The following is a 21,152-nucleotide window of genomic DNA, read 5'->3' as shown; positions in this document are numbered from 1 at the left end:
TTACTAATGCTTATGATTCATAGTGTGTGGTTATTTTTATGTAATAATGACACCCTTTAATTCACAAAGTGCTAAATATTATTGAAAGGTTGAACGCTTTCCCATGCGGAGTGAATAACTCTATATTAATACTGACCGTAAAACGGAAATTAGACTTTTTCTAGACACACATTATTGCTAGCTTAACTAATCTGCAGGATAAAGAACATTTGTGTCATATCCTGCATTCGACATCTGTCTCCTGTCATCCCATCTGTTCTTAATTTTCGGTATAACATCCAAGATTATATCAAGGCAGTGTTCACAGACACCTAGCTGGTGATGTTTTGCTGTTTACAGGAACATAACAATTGAATATTCACCTGATTTTCATTGGTAATACAAAGGCAGCTCGCAGGTATCTACAGGGAGTTGAAATGCTGATTAACTTCTTGCTGTGTAATGGCATCAGAAATCCTTCAGCAGTGTTTTGCATACGCAAGGGGTCGTACAGAGGATTCAAGGCAGGAGAAGTAATTTAGGCTAGGATTTTGGTTTAGGAGTGCAGGAAGAGACTGATTTTACTCATTCGTGCATGCAAGGAGTCAAATAAATAAGGCCAGTCTTCATGCACCATGTGTCTCTGTGACACTGCACTGAAATATGTTGGTATTGCGCCACTGAACTAGACACAACCTGGCCAGGGTACAAAGCTTTGTGGGATTTCAGAGGTGCGGGTTCAAGATGTACAATGCAAATCGCTTTCAGTGAACTTGAATGAGGACGTGCTGGTCTTTGACCTGTTTTCACTGCAGACGCTTTTGCCGACAGTGAGGTTGTTGTGTTTTGAACTGTGTGCATATGCTTGGTAGTCGTCAGTAAAACGATAACAGCAAAGGTTCTACTTAGTTTTAGATATTTGTGCATCTAGCGAATAGCGTGTTTGTGTGTCTTGCGCTTGCGTGGCTCAGATCTCGTTTATGTAGGCAAATAATGCAGCTTTCAACAAAGGGTTGCTCTTTCTTGAAAACATGGTGTGATGTCTGAGATGTCTGAGATTAAATTCATTTATTAATTTATTTCATTTTTATTTAATTGTTATTGTCATAATAAGGATATTTAACACCTGTTCAATACTTTAGAATAGGTAAAACTTGTTAACTATGACTTTTCCCTCAATAAATTCTTAATTGCTGTTTATTAACAGTTAATAAGAAAGTTGTTAAATTTAGTTATTAGGATTAGGGATGTAGAATAAGGCATTAATATGTGCTTTAATTGGCACTAATAAATGGCTAATATTCACGTAATATGCAGACTAAGAAGCAATTAATAGGTGTAACCCTAAAATAAAGTGTTACCTGAAATATATATATGTGTGTGTTACCTGATATATATATATATATATATATATATATATATATATATATATATATATATATATATATATATATATATATTAGTTTAATTTTATTCAAGATTAATTTATTTCAAATAAAATTTAGAAATTAAATATTAAAAAACAGATCATTTGCATTAATCAGCTTTCAGTTTTTTGTTGTATTAAAATTTAATGTTATAATATAGCTAAATTAAGAATTATCGTTATTAAATATATTTTTCTGAAAGTTTTAAAATGCTGTAATATACTTTTATTTTTTTAATAATATACATTTATACACACTAAATATCTTTAGCTTATTGCATTTGAATAAAACAATCTGCTCTGTCTTATTTTTAGGATTTGTGTTTAGGATTTGTTTTATTGCACGTTGCATATTTATTGTGTTTTGGTTAGATAGAGTTTTAGATCATGACAGATTGTTTCTTGATTATATCAATACTTATGAACGTCTATTGTTCAGACTTTGGTGCACAGTCGTTTTTTGCAAGGCAACAAAAAGCTGACATCTGTTAAATCATTTCCACAGTTAAATTCAATTGCATTTTGGGTAAATTATATTATGGGGTAATTCTGTTGTGGTTTGGGCTAATTCGATTGTGTTATGGACCAAAGCTGTTTGTTATCAACTGTAGTTTGCTTTGCAAATACTGATGTGTTTCGCTGTTCATGGCCTATTGCTTTACTGTGCAAGGAATAATTGATGATGGACCACTGAATTATTTACAATTAATGTACACCCTAGGTGGCCAAGATGCAGATGCTTTTCATAGATATTAAAAGTAATCTACAGGGATTGTCGTATTACCGAATTTACTTGGCCTGTCTCCAATCAGAATTGAGCATTCAAGCATGCTGTGGTATAAATATGCTCCTAATACTTTTGATGCTAAGGGCCACGAACCGTATTAGACTGACTGCTCACCAACATTGAGATTTGCCTTGATGTCTATCTGAGACCAATGAAAGATGCTGCGCTCGAACACTCACACAACAACAATAAGAAAAAAAAAAGAAGTGGTGTTGCAGCTTTGACCACAAGGCCTGACTTCAAAGTGCAGATGAAAGCTTTTCAGATGTGGACGGATTCCCAGAGAGGGTTTGCTCAGTACTCAAAATGCTCTGCATCTCCACTCCGTGAGACCCAAAAGAGCCGGAGTGGGCGTTCTGACAGGCCAAGCTCTGGTACTGGACTTAGAGGCTTCAGACAAGTCTGGATATAGTGTAATTCTCAAATGTTTTTTGTACAAAGCAGTGCCTAAAGCGGGAGACTATGACAAGCTTTGTACGAAAAGGGAAAATCTGGGAGAATGCAAGACATATTAGATTTTTTCCTCCTCGTATTTTATTGAATTTTATCTAAGGACACTACTGGTGATGAAGATTACGGTGAACGCCAGTGGGGAGACTTTGAATATTTTTTTACTTTGATAAAGGCCTGCTAACTTCCCTATGTATTTTTCATTTATTTTAACTGGCCACTGACCACGAGCTGGGGAATTTAATTAAAAGCCCTTACGTCCATCATGTGGTTGATTCTACTGAAGTAAATATGAGAATGAATAAGGAGACGCTTATCGCTTCAATGAATGTGCTGCCGTATTAAGCTAATGGAGAAAGAGTGAATATTAGTGTGAGCTATAAGCTTAAATTAGTATGCGTAAGTGAACAGAGATGAGGCATGTCAGACTGGTTGCTCTTAACACTATTAGGGGATTTATAACCCTGAGGGCCATAGTGTGATAAGAAAAGAAGAGCAGAGAGCCATCAGACACTGACCGTTTTAGAAATGTCAAATTAACTCGGTTTGGTTCAAGATCCACAATGGTAACCCAAAGACTGTGCATTCAGATTCATAAGATATCACCGATGTTCACTTGACAAGACATTTGACATTTGCCATATTATCAGACAAGCATTTGCTCTTTTCTAAAGGAACTGCTATGTATTTGGATGGTTTTATTATGCATAATTATGGTAAAATGCTCTTGCCAGGGCAGTTATAATAGCGGCACTCTGTTGCATGTGATATTTGTATGCTTTTGCAAATCTTCAAATTAATCTGAAATAGCGGCAGGCGATGCAACCAAAATCTTATATTACCTATATCTTATTTTTTTATTTTAGTTATTAGTTTTAATTAGGCTTTTATGATATCAAAATTTCAGAGTTCTCATCATCAATTTCTAGATCACAAAACACTATAACCTAAGCCGTACAAGCTGTAAAAAAAACCTGTTAAAAAACCACTCAAGTTTACTGAAGATAGGTAAAAGGTCTTTAAATAAACATGAAACAATCGAAAAAGACCTATGTGAAATGCAACAGAACCTAATTTTGCTGACTTCTATGTGTTCCTATAGATCAGCATCTTTGTTAAGCCTGGAACAACACTGTGATCAGCCAATCAGATTTGAAGAATCAGTTTCTATTTTTAGGTTTCGGAATCAGTGTGTGGTGCTTCAGTACATCAGTATCATTCATCTATCATTAAATCTGATTTTAGACGTTACTCAGGTTTAGGTGTAGAGATATGGTCAAGACAAAACATGTTAAGCTAGGAACGTGTCCAGCCAAATGCAGTACGTGCGTAAAATGCAAAGGTGCTTCATCTGGGACCAGTAAGAGATTTTCTGCTTTCATTTGTTTGATTAACATTAATGGCACAGACGGCACCAGGTTTACTAGGTCACTTTAAGACTGCGTGCATGGATCTAATAAATTCTTACTCATGTGCTTTTTCAGGTTTTTACATTCAAGACAAATGACTGTGATTTACTCCTGAATACAGTTATTTTGACGGACGTTCAAACCCAATAAGTCACTCAGTTTGGCTTTTTGTGTGCGACTATGCAGGTGCGTGTGCACATGCCGTATTTCGCATGCGTTCAAACGGTTTAAAATGGTTTGTTTTTAAATCGCTGTGCTTAAAAATGCATTCAAATGACAAGCTTTAGTGCAGAAACTTTACGTGTTTCTATTTCAGACAAGCGAGCGCAGATGCTTTGCAAAAGGGTCAGCTGTTGACACAGTAACCGTCAAAATCTGATGGGAAGGTCAGATAATTAATCCTCAAATAATTTTATTAGATATCCCTTGCTTTTGACCCCAGCGCCTTAGCAAATCTGAGCACAGTGTGTGACGTTGTCACGATCAGTAGAGTGAAACTCTTGTGGAGACGCATGATTACTGGGGACTTATTCTCAGGAGAAAACCATAGATGCTACGCCATGCTCATATTTAGCATACAGATGGCATTGGCAATCATCATGCTAATTTATGTAAATCTCTCATCTGATACAATCACTCGAAGTGACTTAACCTTTGACCTCATCTATGTTATACATTCTGAGTGTCATAAAAAACTAATTACATTTTACTGCGATCACACTCTGTGTTATTGCAGAAATAAACTTATGAATTACGATGCAGAGTAAAATACGTCGCAGAAAATCTCTATGATATATGTCAAACAGAGGATTGCAACTGATTGTAGAAGACAGGAGATGGTGGGATTATTTTTTGTCAGATCAGAAAGCAGTAAAATATTTGAAAAGGTTAGCCTCCTCTCAAAATCGTGTCTGACATTAAAATATTCTCTCAGAAATGTCTCCACTTTGAGGGAATAACTGTTCTGTGTTAGCCGACCACATTCTGCACAGTTGGTTTTGAATAGCTTTTGTGCTAATGACACAAAAGGGCAGTTAAATGGATGTGAAAGGCACTATCGTATGATTCAAACAGTTAGACGTCCCATGTCCGCGAGCTCTAGAAATGGTAACCGGTGAGGTTTGAAAATAGAAAGTTGGTGAGAACATGCAGCGAAATATTTCTGAATTGTATACCATTCAAACGTCTATAATGTTGCTTGTTGTTTTTATTCAGCAATTGCACATTAAGTAAAGAAAGACATTTATAACATATGTATTTCAAATAAACAAAGTTCCATTAAACGTAATATCTTGTAAAGAATATACAAACGTATTAGCTGTTTTTAAGATCATAAGGTAAGATAAGGTAAGACACTTTCTTTAAAAAAAATAATAATGTAACTTAAATGCTTGAAAATGAGAATTTCAAATGTGTTTGCTGTAAAACTGCTGGTGGCCGTGTCAGTCTCGGGTCACCCAACAATAAGATTCTATCAGCAAGCTTTGAAACTTCTAGGAGGATGATGCTTGTGTGGATATATACTAAAGGAGGTTCTGAGGAGCTGGCGGCGCTTTCTGAATGTGTGATGAGAGGCGAGTGTGTCCTGACGCTGCAGTTCTTCTGCTGTTCAGTGGGTGGTAGCAGAAACCCCTCTGACAGCCCGTCTCGCTTTAATAAGCAGGACTGTACAGGGAATTCAAAGCCCACCTTCACAGTCACAGAGACAGCAAAACAATAGAGAGTAGAGGAAGAACGTGACTTGTAGCAGTATTACCACTGTTTTATGTCCTGTGCTCATATGTAAGTCAGCTGATACTCTTCTGCTCTGCGGGTCTCTGTCTGTCTCCTTGAGAAAAGGGTTGAACTTCAAGTACACCCTCTTCGTATTCAGCTTTTTTTTTTTTTATGCTGTTGCATTATGCCAAAACTGTTTCATGTATTACAAACATGCTGTCTATGCAACATTTTTTTATTAGGAATTTGACTGTCATCACTTTCCAGCTGAAAATTAACTAACTGGATCATAATACTGAATATATTTTAAAGGCCATTACATTTTTATTGACAGCATCACAGCGAGTTTAGCCTATAGCAGAACTTTGAAACTAGTTTCTTAAACTACATGGCACTCAGAATTTTAAAGTACAGGCTTGTCGTTAATTTTTTTTTTTTTTTTTTTTTTTTGAGAAAATGCCAATAACGATAATAATAAATAAAAATGTGTTTAGCGTTCTTGCCTTAAGGTATATTAAACGTATCGTGAATTTGTTTATTCGCATGAAACATCCAAATGGATAAATGGCCTATTTTATTTCAAAATGTGACCTGGAAAAAAAAAGGATCTTTTATCTTGAACTTACATTTAGCTGTGTTTAAGCTCCAAAGAAATGGAAGTGTTTCTGTGTCTATTCAAATGGCTCTCTGACTCAATTAACAACGCAATCGATCAAGGCTCCAAACATATTAACTCATTTTAATAGCCTTCATTTCACTCTCATCCTCCATATGACGAAAGCGTGAATAATGGTGTCATTAATTGCGATCACTATTCAGATTTCACTGTCCAATCCTGCAGTGTCATTACCTGCCTGTTGCCATAGATTATGATGTAGCACGCAGCCAATAGGCCCACGTTTAATTGGGTCGGTTATTATTTATATGTAAATGTATTTTCATATTGCTGATTTTATCAGCCTGTGACTGGAAATAAACACAGTGTTTGTGTTTTACATCTGCTCGCAAAAACATTCACAACGAAGCTGGTGATATAATTACTGCAGGTAGTCTTCAACCTGAATAATACCTTTATCTGTCCTGGTGAAATGGCAGTCTAATGGATTTTCCCCCATGAACTCGGTTAAATGAAAATGATTATGTAAATAAAATGCATATTTCAGGTGAGGAAACTCTAAGGTTTTCTCATTAGGATGGAGAAATAAACAGTTTTGGTTCACAGTGTCTTCATCGATACGGTTGTGAAATACTGTGGATTTTTTTTCACCACCCTGACAGGATTGTAATTTTTGCTATTATACAGCTTGGTAGGTTCAGACAGGCCAAGTGGACGATTCAGGGGGGACTGGCTAATTTTCACAGTGCACATAATATTGATTAATACAGGCTAATGAAACTAATGACCTATACTTCAGATGAGGATAGTGACTGTGTTTAGACTGCAGACGTTTCTCTATTTTCACACAGCCTTGTTAAATAAACTCTTTATTCCCATGTAATCGATTTGTCTGAACACTAACGTTTTACTTGTGTACGCTGGCCAGCCTACACTAAAAAACATTGGACACTGGGTTAAAAACAACCCAGTTTGAGTTGTTTTTATACCCTGAGGCTGGGTATAGGAGAGATATATATAGGACAGAGCACATGTTGGACTAAACTGACCCAGCATAATGGGTTGATTTTACACATTTGTTGTTTACATTAGTGGCTTTTTTATAACCTCATAAATGAATTAGTACTTGCAAATTAACTGGATCTTCTAAATATTTGTAAAATACACAACACAAGCAGTAGTTCATACATGACGTCTTCTTTTATTTTTCAAAGAGGACAGCTTTTAATGCAACATATGTTTCTTACATTTAAACAAATATTTTAAAATTGTTCGACCGGTCCCTGTCTCCATGAAACTCCATGCTGGAGCTGGGTTCGTGTTTGGTGGGGGAACTGCAAACCTCACTCATAGGCAAAAGATGCTGTAACTCACTCCATAACCTGCCCATACACAGTGCATAGCTCTGAGAACGTAACTTTATGCATAAAATTATGAATTTATTTTACTCAAGGCATAAACATGAATATACAGCTGCTAGACTTTAGTTGACTGATGTTGCGTGTCCCTGTGTGTTATTTTGCATGAAATCATTTTTTGTTGTTGTTTTTCAAATGAAGCATGCACAAACCAGTATTTGACTGAAGAAATGCACCAATTTAAAAACACTCCATTGAAGAGGACGAAAAAAACAACGTGCTCAGTAACTCAATAACTGGATTAACACGTCAAACGGTGGGAAAGGGGTGCATTTCACCCAGTCACTGACTAAAACAAAAACATATTACCCAGCCTCAAAATTAATATTCTGTCATCTTTTACCACCCTCAAGCTGTTCCAAATGTTTTTGCTTAACATGAAATATTTTGGAACGTGAAATGGTATTTTGGAACTGTGCTTGCCTGCATGCAATGGCCAGTGGGGTTCAAAACAACATTGGAACCTATAGTGACTTTCATCGAATAGCTAAATCAAAACAAAATAATAAAAAAAACAAACAATATATGTGTTCGTTTTTGGGTGAACTAACAATTAAATAATAAAAATGGAAATTGAATCACATTCTGTGGATGCCCTGTCATGCATTTTGAAGTTCAGATATCGATCTAATTCACTGAGACAGCTGATGAGTCTTCCATTTATCAAATATTAAGTAAGCAAAAAAACTAGAAAGTTAATAATGTTTATGGTAAAACTATGTTTTACAGATTGATGTGAAATGTGAAAAGAAACAGTTTCAAGCTTTTAGAAATGCTGGCAGCTATATGAGCAGCCAGTGTAGAGAAACCAGGAGGGGTCTGACATGGGTTTTCTTGGTCTGGTTGAGGATCAGACATGCTGCTGTGTTCTAAATCGTCTGAAAAGGCCTTGATAGTTCTAGGTGGGAGGCCAGGTGGTAAAGCATTGCAGCATATTTACTTAGTTTATGTAAGGTCACAAAAACTTTTTATAAAGTTTCTGTACATCGTTCTCACTAAATGCTTTTTCAGATGATAACAGTTTCAGATGGGGTTGCGATACAATTCCAGCATTTACAGGCGCTAGTCTGTGATTTTATTGTCTTTTGAATCAGAAATGTCTTTCACCTACCATTCAGGAGAAAATTGCGTCCAAATTACCTAGTATTTTTGACAAGCACCAGAATCTTGTGGTAATTTAATTTCCATCTGAATCGTTGGATTGGTCCAAAAGTCGTTTTGGAAAATCTTTGACCTCTTGTAAGTGCTGCATGTTGGGCTGCTGTTTGATACTTACAGGTTTGGATGTTTGGCACAAAGGATGCTCTTATCAAAGGACTGAGAACTATAATTAAATATGGCCACTTACTGAAAAGTTTTGCCACCTTTTTTCATGTGGAGTATTTTTGATGACTGACATACAGTGGAAGCGATTGGGCAGCTTGTGACCAAACACGGAATTTTTTAGCGTTGGATACTGTATTATCATCCTTGATTTTTGAAAATCGGTTTATTGTTGATTATTATGTTTAAACTGCTGCTTTTATACTGAATGCTTTCTCTTGACAATCATGTGTTGGTGTTGTGCTTGTGGTCTACAGGACCACATGAGTTTTAAGATCCACGTGGCTTGTTAATTCTTTAAATAGATGCTATAAAAGCTATTCTAGGATATGTTTCCTCTGATCTGCGTCGGTGCCCCCCACATACGCAAACTTTGGAGAACCTCTAGGCACCCTTTGATGGTGTCTCAACTATCTCACCGAGTACACAAAGAATATCAATATACATTTCAAATGCCTCAAACCTTTTCCTTTCATTTCTAGTTATCTGATAGTCTTTCTTGTACAAACGTGTGGGTTCCTCAGAAAAATGCCATACTTGGAAGGATATTTAGAAGTTCTCCAAAATGCAGTCTTTAAATGAAAAGTCTTTAAATGAAAAGATCTGAAAGCATTTGCTACAATAAATAAACATTTGTGAAAATAAAAGGTTCCATGAACGTTAAAGGTTGTTCATAGAACCATCGATGCCTTTAAAGAACCTTAATGTTTATGTGATTATCATTTCATGCCATAAAAGGTCAATGAGCATTAGAAATATTATGTGTGTTTATCAAGCATTCAGTGATAAATAAAATATTCAACCCAGAGATTTGAGTTAGCATCCACATACAACTCTCGTGAACGTACAGATAAAATCTGAATCAGTATTCGCCCCCTCACTCACACTCTCCACAGTGCCAGGAGCAACGCCATGGGCTTCCAACTAGGCTTCTGTTAGCAGTGCCTTAGGATCCTGTCATAGCCGACTGGCACAACCTGAAGAGCTCAGCGAGAATAAGCAGAACTTTACATCTGCCATCATCTGAGGGTCAGTTTCAAACCTTCCCCTTGAGCGGAGTTCTATGAGATCAATAGAAAAAAAATAGCAAGAAATCAGAAAATCGTAAAAGCTAAAATACTAATGTGCCTTTGCAAACTGGCCCTGAGATGAATCTGATCACAGCAGGCATGAGATGAACAACGGTGAAGAATGATCATTCGGTTTCTATTCGTAATGGGCATCTCATTCTTTGTTTGGTGGCAGTTGGCAATTGGGAAAATCATTACGTTAATCTACACCAACAGTGCATTCACTTTATAACTCTGGCAGCAGTTTTTGCCGGTTCGCTCTGCATTCCAAAGAGTGGGGAGAAAATTAGGGGGTGTAGGAGGCACAGTCATTTTTGAGCATGAATTACTCTGCCTAGATTTTCACTTCATCCTGCGCACTCCATGGCCCTGATACGGATGTGAAATTCCAGAGTCTGTTGTGACAGTGCCTGTTTTTCTGCTCTTATCGACTTCACCGTCTGGGCAAAGCACTGGCAGCGAGATATGGATGAGGAACTTTTCAATGCTCTCTACACATGAGGCTAAGGCTTTATTGTGTGTGTTGTGCATGAAAGAACATATTTAAATATTGCATTGCTATTTCCAATGGCTCGTGAATCAACCTGGCTGAAAGCCATTATCTGATATGAATATAATTAGTCCAATTAAAAATCTGAAGTGATAAATTAAATCATATTCCTATCTATATATCTATCTATGTGTGTGTGTATATATATATATATATATATATATATATATATATATATATATATATATATATATATATATATATATATGAATGCATGTACACACACACACACACAAAAGCTCCTTTAAATTATAAATGTGTACATTTGAAATTCCAACATTTGTAGTCACTTTGCTCAGCAAGCACAACCCCAAATAACCTGTTTCCTGTCTAATGAAGAATATTCTTTGGGGGTGAAATTTGTTCTGATAATTTGTAATAATACATTTAATTCTATATTGAACATTGGTGTCTTGTATCCTAATGCTATTGTTACGTCTCTGCATCTCAGAAAGAATACAATTATAGTGAACTTCATAACAGATTTGTTATTCAGAATCCCTCTGCAAGAAATAACCAGAGGGGGAAGTAATTACTGCCAGCTAATCCACACATAGACACTCATTAACATCAGCGTAATGATGGTTCTCAGAATTCCCCTGCGTTAAAAAAATCCATTTTTTCTTATACCAACATGGTTAAGAACGGTTACTGAGTTTGTTTGGTTTGAATGGTTGGCATACTGAATATGACAGGTCATCAGAACTTCACGGGGGGAAAAATTGAGTAGGTGCTTGTGGCTGTTCTAATTCCAGATCTTCAGCTTTGCCCTAGACATCCTCATTAGTCCAATAACACAATCCAGCTCTGGTGATGTCTTCTTGAATATCTTTCACACTGTTTCTTTTTCATCTGCCCATTCACACTCTCTCACTACTTGCTGTTTCTTGCTTCTCCCTTAGTAAGCCTTAGTCATAAGTTTCTGTTTCCAAGCCTAATCATTTAAAACTCAGCAAATGTTCTATCAGTTAAACTATTAGTTGCTTGGTAACCATAAAAATGAAGTGTTTTATTTTTATAGTCATATTCATTGTCTGTGTGATTATTATTATGCTCTTTATATATATATATATATACAGTATATATATATATATATATATATATATATATATATATATATTGTATATTTTCACTGCATGTGTTCACCCTCAGAGATGTCAACAAGGACAGCAACGAACCATTATAGTGTGTGATTTTAAAGAAGCACTTAGCACGTTTTATTCCTCAGTAAAAGAATAATCGTGTGTGGGAAAAAAAAAAAACTATGGTTGCATAAAATATGACCAGTCCAATCGCAATGACCTTCCTGTTTTTGAACACTTAAAATAAAAAAAAGCTCACATTTACGGCTGCATTGCTACTTAAAACCTATTGCACTGTGATGTCGCTTGTCAATAAACACAGTGCATATCTAAAACAAATGGTCATATGCAGATGACTCTTTTTGCTCGTCATAAGAATTCATAAACGCATCTGCGAGCAAAGTCAAACCCGAGAACAACTTTAGGGTGTGTTAATGAAGTGCGTTAATTAACATTCTCTGAATCGCAATATTTTTTTGTTGTTTTCTGTGCTTTTTGAAATCACAATATTCTTTCATTTATATTCAAAAACATTTGGTTGCTGCCTTCAGCATTTTTCGAATCCATGATTAACTCATTTGCCTAAATGTTTCCCGAGATTGGTTTGTTTACTGAAAACACAGAGACTTCTCAATTATTTCGTTCGAGCCCTCAATGAGATTATGTATGTATTTGACCAGAAAGCATTCTGCCTGCTGCCAAATGACACCTTAGAAAGAAATTATTGCATATTTCTACACCTATAACCCGGGCAGTATGAGGGAGACGGGGAATAGCTCAGTTTAATAGCCTTTAAGCTTGAATGATCAGTCTTGCAGAGGTGCATTGGAGACAGTGGCCCATCCCCTCTACTCCCACTGGCAGCTTTTGAGTGGGTGGGTGGAAATCAAAGAGACCATTTTAAATGAGCGTTTCAAATCCATTACACAGCAAACATTTAGATGCGCTGGAGGCAGCACATAAAGTAGAGAAGCTGTGAGATGTTTCCCGTTGTATTACAACACATTTTGCTGCAGCCGAAGCTAGACAAAACCACATGGGTATGGATTAGGAAATTCGAGCCGTGAAATTCTTTTACAAAAAGAACTCACAGTTGATCATTCGCCAAACAGTGTAGTGTAGAAATGTTCACTGATATCCTGAATCCTTAAAGGGATAGTTCTGTCATCTTTTCCTCACACTCATGTCATTCCAAGGCATGTGACTTTCTTTATTTGTGCATTTGACATCCAAAGGTACTTTTCATGCAAAGCAACTTTGCATTCAAGGCGCACATTTTATTTGGTCTTGCTAACCCTGGGAATCGAACCCATGACCTTGGCTTTGCTAGAACCATTTCTGCAATTTAACCTACAGGAAAGCTGTTTACCACTTCTTCTTCTTCTTCTTATTTCTCTATTGCAGAACAAAAAAGAATATATTTTGAAAGTCAGCAGGGTCCAAACAACATTTCCACAGAAAAAAAGAAAGAAAGTTACACAAGAATGAAATGCAGTAAAGTTTAGTGAAGATGATAGAACTATTAAGAGAAGGCAAGGAACAGACAACTGTACAGAATAAATCTTTCATAAAGACTGGACAGTTATTACAAATGCATTCTAGCTTGTATATATATATATATATATATATATATATATATATATATATATATATATATATATAAAATAAAATATGTAGTTTATCATATAAATACTACATATTTTAAAACGTTTACTCTTAAGGCACTTTATATCTTTGAACGTTAAAGAACAAATTGCTTTTGGTTTCTTTTCAAATCATGCTGAAGAACGTTATGTTTTACACTATTTTTGGATTTTGTGCCATGTTGAGTGCATGCTGTTAAATAAATGCAGAAGCATTTTCCTAGTGGTCTCAGACTTTTGGACCCCTTTGTGAATTGATGACACACTGTGCCTGTTTTATGATTTGGTAAAAAGACCCCCATAAAGTAAAAAAATGCCCATGTCAAACAGTTCCAGGTGGCAAATATAGTCTTTTAATAAAACTCCTCAGCCTGTTCGCCGATTGTCTGATGTTGCTGAAAAATAGGAAAGAACTTTCTCAATCTGGCAAACTCTAATCTGATTGGCTGACTTCACACAAGCAGGAATACGAACACAAAAGGTTTTTTATTAGTCTTTCTGGAAACAAAGTCACACAAGGTAACACGCTGATTTAACTGGTTCCGATGAGGCTAAAATAGTAATTATTGGATTAGCCACAGTTGCCAGGTAAGTGGCATGAATGTAAGCAAAATGTGAAATAAGTGAAAATAAGACTATAATTAAGAAATGTAAATATAAAAATGAAAATAAAAAAGAAAACCCAGGCAACCTTTATTGTTTTCATATAGATTAGACACCAAAATATTTACTAAAATAACATAGCACGGACATTAAAAAAAGTAAATACCTATGATAAAATTAATAAAAAATATAATTATAGTATAATACAACAATATTATCTCAATTATACTAAAATGACGCAAATATTTGAAATAATTTATTAAGGCACTTGTAAATATATTCACAAACAAAACTGTATGTTGATTTTAAATTATTTATTGATTAAATTAAGTAATTTTTCCCCAATGGTGCTCTATTATTATAATATATCTTCTGATAAATCTACAATTAATTGATCTCTGTACATGTCAGTTATACATTCTCCTCCCGTCTAAGTGGCTGATTATTGGCTAGAATATTAGTAATGTCTACCAGACCTTATGTCGCAGTCAGAAGTCTGGCTACGAGAGACTGCATCTCACCTGATGTCAACAAACATGTTTGGAAAGTGAAACCATTACCGAAGTCTAGGGACCTTTTGATGGAGGACATAAATTTGCAGAGGCACAAACACACAAACCATGGGGCTATTAGTTACGCAATGGGAGGTCTCTTTCCCCAACCAGCATCCATCATGGTAAAATAGCATCCACAGCTGTGCCATTCCCATCTAAGTGTGTGTGGTAAACTCAGGAGATGCTACTCTCATCCCATTACTGGAGCATCTCGTGTCAGACCTCAGCATTAGTGAGTCTCTGTGTCCTCCACTGGCTGTGCGTGAGTGTGTGTGTGTACCTTCCTTTATTGCAGTGTAGATCCGAAAGAAGAGCTGCTTAAAGCCAAGAGATGTGACTGATAGTGGCAGATGGAGGACTGATGATTCCGACTGCCCACTGAGGGAAGACACTTCACACATCTCTATTTCACAGTTTGGCATTTAGGCCCCAGTACAAGTCACAAACAGCCAGCCAAGGCACTGTTCTATCAGGAAGTGAGAGAATGTACGGGATAAGAGACTCCAAGGGACCAGATGTCCCACTGTACGTGAATAATACGGTATCTTGCACGGCTGTGCGATGATATACGGCGTTCTGAAATCCTATGGGTGATGTATGAAGCGATATTTCTCCGCCTTCCCAGGATACAAACTAACTCTCGCTACTGACTCATTTGTAGGGAGAGGCAGAACTCGACTACTCATGTTTAAACATGGCCGCTACAATGCTATCTAAACAAACCCTTCAGGCTGTGAGCTGATAAGCCCCGGATGGGTCTATGCTTTACGTTTAAGAACAAAATGACAAATGAACAGGGGGCTACGTTCACACAGCAGCATAATACGGACAGTTTTGTTTTAGAATGCTAAGTACTGTTATGTTCGTATACTGTATAATCTGAGCAAACTGAAGGGAACCAACCGAAGAAGGATTTAAAAGTAAGTTTTGTCAACCGGTGCGAGTGGAAACACATTTGGACAACTAGCTAATTAAAAGGATAATTCAACCAAAAATAAGGATTCCGTTATCATTTACTTGCTCTCATGTCGTTCCAAACCCGTATGACTTTCTTTTTACTGCTGAGCACAAAAGAAAAATATAATTAATGAATATACGGTTGGGTGAATTCTTTGCAATGGCAGGACATTGTGACTCATTTTAATGCTCAATAAATTACCCACAAGTGTTGGAAGAAAGTTCACTGCAGAAATAACTTCTTAATAAGTTTTTAATTAGTCCTGTTTGACATGTTTACCAGAAAAATATATACAATTCTTGCAAAACTGCAGAAGATATTAAGTATTTTCAGAGAATATACTGTTTCATCAATACAAGTGTAAAACATAATTACAGCGGTATTGATATAAAATATATGAAAACAAGTCTTATAGTGTTGCTTTTAAGGTTTTGAGATTTAATTATTCTTTATTTTTTATTATTATTGTTATTTTTTTACATACACTTGCTTTTGAAGAAAGACAATTATTAATTAAGAAATATATTTTTTTAACAAAAAACATTTATACATTTAATGTGTATCATTTAATATTGTGTGTGTCTGTATGTGTATATGTTTAATTTTTAAGTTTAAGTATTTTTTGACAAGTTAAAAGAAATAAAACACTTGTACAGAAAAACAAATATGTTAAGACAAGTGTGTTTGACAAAAATAATAAATGATTTAAATTATTATTATTATAAATTACATTATATTTAATATTGTATACAATGCTGCTTTTCGGTACATTTCTCCCTCTCTCTCTCTCTCTCTCTCTCTCTCTCTCTCTCTCTCTCTCTCTCTCTCTCTCTTCTATCTATGTGTATACATAGATAGATATAGATCTCAAACTCAAGTTTACACACACAGATAGAGAGATGGATAGATAGATACATTTATTTCATTTTTGTTTTAAACAAGTTGAAAATGAGTGAAGAATCTGCCAGTGCAAAAATACAAAATAGACTTCAAAATTAAGCCCTAATATTTTTTTACACAGTGTTGTTTTTCAATTGCATTTATCCTGTTTTAATTATTTTAAAATATTTTAATTTATCAACCAATATGAACTTTGTTGGCAGGCTGTCCAGGTAGAAGCTTGCCTTTAATAACCAGTGTGTGCACGACTGCTGCATTGAAATATATCTTCTGCTAGAGGCTATGCAAAGGAGTTCCCACAGAAAGAACATATCAGCAGATCGCCATGGCAACCCTTCATATACAATTGACAGGTTTGTTTACTAGTCTTCACTTTTACCAGTGAAATTTACATTATTTATGCCATTTAAAAGGCCTCATTCTACTAACTTCAGTCCTCGGTGAGGTGAAATACTTTCAAATTAGTAGGGAACGCGTAGGTTGTGCGTTTCAAAGTTCACTCCATTTCCATTTAAATGAATAGCTGTGTGAGCACTTTTGAGGAAATATGACATTTTAGTTAGGTTAACATATTGTGTATGTTTTTCAAAGTCATCATCTGTGAAATTACAAAACCACAGGCACAGAGAGAAAGGGGCTATGTACAGGCCCAATAATATCATTACCAAACACGTAAATCATCAAGCAGCCATTTGCACATCAAGCAGACATTGCTCCTGGCAGATAGACAGCTGTGGTTTTTGGGTTTCTCAGTTTTACACAGGAAGCAATGCCCTTCACAAACTTCTAATTATATGAATGTCATACTAAATGTTTGATTACATTGGTATGCTCGAGAACATTCTGATTTATTAATGACACACACAGAAAAACAAAAGACGAACAAAGAAAAACAACATTCACGTTATACTGCTCAGTTATGATACAGCATTTTATCCAGAAGGATCAGGATTTGGCTGCTTAGCCCGTGTTATGTACCTGTAACCTCTAGCTTGAAACGAACAAAACAGTTTCTATTATGAAGAAATGTTATCTTAGCTGGCCATTGTAGACAAAATAATAATTTTAAAAACAATTAAATTTGAGCCATTTCCACTCTTTACGTAATTTTCTGTGATTCTTAGTTTTATCATTTTCAGTTCAATTGATTGATGCAAGACCGCACTGTTCATATAACACCATGTCCAGCAGACCTTCTCATTCATCGCCTTTCTTTTATTGCCTTTCCATTTTACCTGCTGTGCAACGGAGTTGAAATGAATATGTGAATGGAAATACGATTGTGTCTTTTGTTCTTCAGTTATGAGAGGTCAAGTCTGAATTAAGTGAATCAAGTGTAAATTAAAAGGTTTTTTTTGATAAAAAAAAGGAAAAGGACAGAGAGAAAATGAGAAAGTAAGCAGTTAAAAACATTTTTGACCAAGAATACAAAAATAAAATAATAATAATAATTAATTAAAGGACAATTTTAGAGCCACAAATCACATGTAATTTTTTTCAGGGTCTACAGGTCAGCCGTGCAGTAGTGTACATTATATATATAATTTACACTAGACTTAATGGCAACCAAAAACTCTCTCAGTCTTTCCTTCATGAGCTCTAATAGGCTAAATTGTCAGTATCTTCCACTAATAGATTGTCAAACACTTGTGCTGTAATCATCTTGGTCAAATCAAAAAAACACAAGATTTAAAGCAAAAACACATTAGATAAACTTTGGGGTATATTTTGCATTGAATAAAATAATCTTTTGATATGTATGAGACCTTGAATTAATTATTGTATTAGCACATTAACACAATTAAAGAGTGCAATGGTTTCATAGCATGACATATAGATTATCCCACCTGGTAAGGCCAGCAGAAAAGCAGCAGATCTTGATGGATCAGGTCTGGGTGCTAATTGGTGGTAAATATTGAGGTGGAGAGAACATTCAAACGTGGCTAATTATCACCCTTTAAAAATAGCTTTTTTTTGCAAGTGCGAGTAGTTGTATTTGGTTCTGGAACAATGGCAGTACTTTTTACGTTGCTTGGGAGTTGTGGCGCTTTGTATTACTAGTTGCTTGTGCGCAGCATATTGTCTGGTACAACAGCCAGCTCCTCAGGCAGATCCTTTTCAGAAGTGTAATGTGGAAAACTATGAAAAGGTGCAGTGTGAAAAGCCTGACGTTTCTCCTGCAAACTGTGATGTTATAAACTGCTGTTTTGGTAAATCTGGAATGTGTAACTGATGACATCTAAGACTTAAGAATTGCTATTAGTGTATCTATAAATGCCATCAATTTTGACTCTAAAGCCTGGAATATACTAAGCATTTTTACCCCCATTTTCCCCGATTGTACAGTCTGAACAAGTTGACACTATCACACTTTATATTAGGTGACCATAACTACTGTGTACATACACTGAAATTAATCATTTGGTACAATGCACTTATTGCGTACATACAGGTTTTTACATTGTATAAAAATACCTATATGTAATTACATCTGTAATTAATGTCTGTTATTACATATATAATTATTGTTGACTCATCCCTTAGATATTAACCCACCCTTAAACCTACCCACACCACCAAAGTTGCCCCTCACCTTACCCATATCCCACCTTAATAGCAGGAGAAGTGTTTTGCAATATATTATGAATACAATAAGTACATTGTACTTATTTTTTGATGTAACAGTCAAGACCACATAATATAAAGTGTGACAATTGATGATAGTTGAGGAAAGCCATAGCCAGTCTGCAGGTTAAAGCTGACATTTTCCATAGAAAATCAGGTAGTGTAAGATGGTCAGTTTTTCTTTGTGATTACTTATAGTCGGTAAATGTATGATGCTTAGTGTTTGAGAAATCTGTACAGATATTTAAAGTTGTGTAGTGTATTTTAGCCTCAATCATTTTTAAAACATTGTAATATCCTTATACATACTTGAGTGCGATTACAAGTGTGATTTCAGAGAAATAAGTGAGTGTTGGCTGGCTTAAACTGAGCTCTTGTGCCATGTAGTTCTGGTAAATCACATTTGATACTAGTTTTGATATTAGTGGCATGTCTTGACTATTTGAGGTTTTGTTTTCATGATTGAGTTCTTTTATCTTTGCCAGTGACTTTCGAGTGTACACGAGATGGTCTGTTTGTAGTTGTGACAATAAGAGATGCAACCATTCCAAGGATAAGTTTAGAGGCAATCAGCCTTTTGGAAGGATGTGATCCTCTTTGTCCTGTTGGCACCACTGCTGCTTTTGCTGTTCCCCGTCACTGCTTGTGACATCATAATGATGGTTGGAATGACATCTTTGGTAGTACTCCTCTACATGTTAAATAAAATTTGACTTCCTTGCAGATGGATGTTGACTTTGTAGTCTATGAAAATTTTACGATTTCTGCCTAAGTAGGTGTTGGACCTCATGGCTCTATCACAAGGGACAGCCATTATGAGTAAGTATCTGTAACTTAATTGATGTCATGACTCTCTGTCTAGGTCTTCTAATTTGGGAGACTTCTCTTTCGGGCTCCTCTTCCAGTATAGATATTCTTGCACCAGTGTTAAGGCATTGGTTGCTAAGGTCAACACCATTCCTCCTCCACCTCCTATGGCTGCTCCTGGTTCTTTGATAGTAGAGCTTAGACTGGATAATGGGCAGTGTTATGCTAAGGGATGTATGGAAGGTAAAGCATTTTCTTATACAGTTTGTTTGAAACAGGGTTAAATTTGAATTTATGCTGTCTGACTTGGGCAGAAGAATATACTTCATCATACAAGATCATACATAAGCATACAAAACATACTCCTCATACTATGGTGACGCTGAGTATCCTGTGATGAAAATCCTGCAGCAGCCAGTCTACACTGAAGTGAGTGTTCTAGAAAGGACTCATCCCAAAATTGTACTGACTTTGGGTCGCTGATAGGCAACCTCGAACCTTGACCCTTAGAACCTGACCCAGTGGGATTTTATTGTGAATGGGTAACACTGAGGTGACCTCTTTAATACAACACTGCGATTCAAGTTGTCTATAATGATTTGCTTTTGTGCAGTTGTCCTTACCAGGATGACCTAAGGACCTGACTACACTGATCTCTGTGAATGGGTCCTCAGGCCTGCAATCTCCATCCCACTACAAGAGATTTGCAAAACCTACAACTTCAGCTCCCTTAATGGAGATGGTATGCTCACTGTGATTTTGCCAAGTAAGATATGATCCTGACATGACCAACATTACTGTCCAAAAATATAGATTTTTACCCCAATCCCTACCCCTAAACCTAACCCTACCCATTTATTCCTACAATCTGTGGGAAATGATTGCTGAATAACAAGGGTGTAGAAGCACCTAACCCTGATCATAAGCCTAAAACAGATATTTTCTGAAAAATATCCCTTACTGCTGATTGGCTAATTGGAATGTTGTTCCATGATCAACAAGGATCTAATACTTGTTGATTCAGGAACATGTAAAACTGAAATCACTCTCACCAAGATGGTCCTTCTGTTTTTTCAAGCTCTTTTTTCTTGCTTGGTCTAAAATTTGTTCTCTGCTAGGTTTTCGTTCACTGCAATACATCTGTTTGTCCTCCAACTGCAGTGGACTCTTGTGTCTAACGGGAAGAGTGAGTGCTACTTCTACTTAATAGTCCGTGGCATACTTGAGGCCTTTTCT

General features: G+C 36.0%; 1 protein-coding gene across 1 annotated transcript; it reads left to right on the top strand.

Annotated features, from left to right (window-relative positions):
- The first annotated feature begins 5,552 nt into the window (after positions 1–5,552).
- zp2l1 (zona pellucida glycoprotein 2, like 1) lies at positions 5,553–20,399 on the top strand. Its single transcript, XM_043248995.1, is given in 6 exon segments — positions 5,553–5,718; positions 19,595–19,736; positions 19,738–19,771; positions 19,834–19,928; positions 20,002–20,159; positions 20,266–20,399. Coding segments are annotated over 6 exon segments (729 nt in total).
- The last annotated feature ends 753 nt before the right edge of the window (positions 20,400–21,152 follow it).

Source organism: Puntigrus tetrazona, chromosome 9 (genome assembly GCF_018831695.1).
Source record: "Puntigrus tetrazona isolate hp1 chromosome 9, ASM1883169v1, whole genome shotgun sequence".
Taxonomy (NCBI): domain Eukaryota; kingdom Metazoa; phylum Chordata; class Actinopteri; order Cypriniformes; family Cyprinidae; genus Puntigrus; species Puntigrus tetrazona.
Note: the sequence above shows the minus strand (reverse complement) of the source record. Positions and strands in the feature narration are given on the sequence as shown.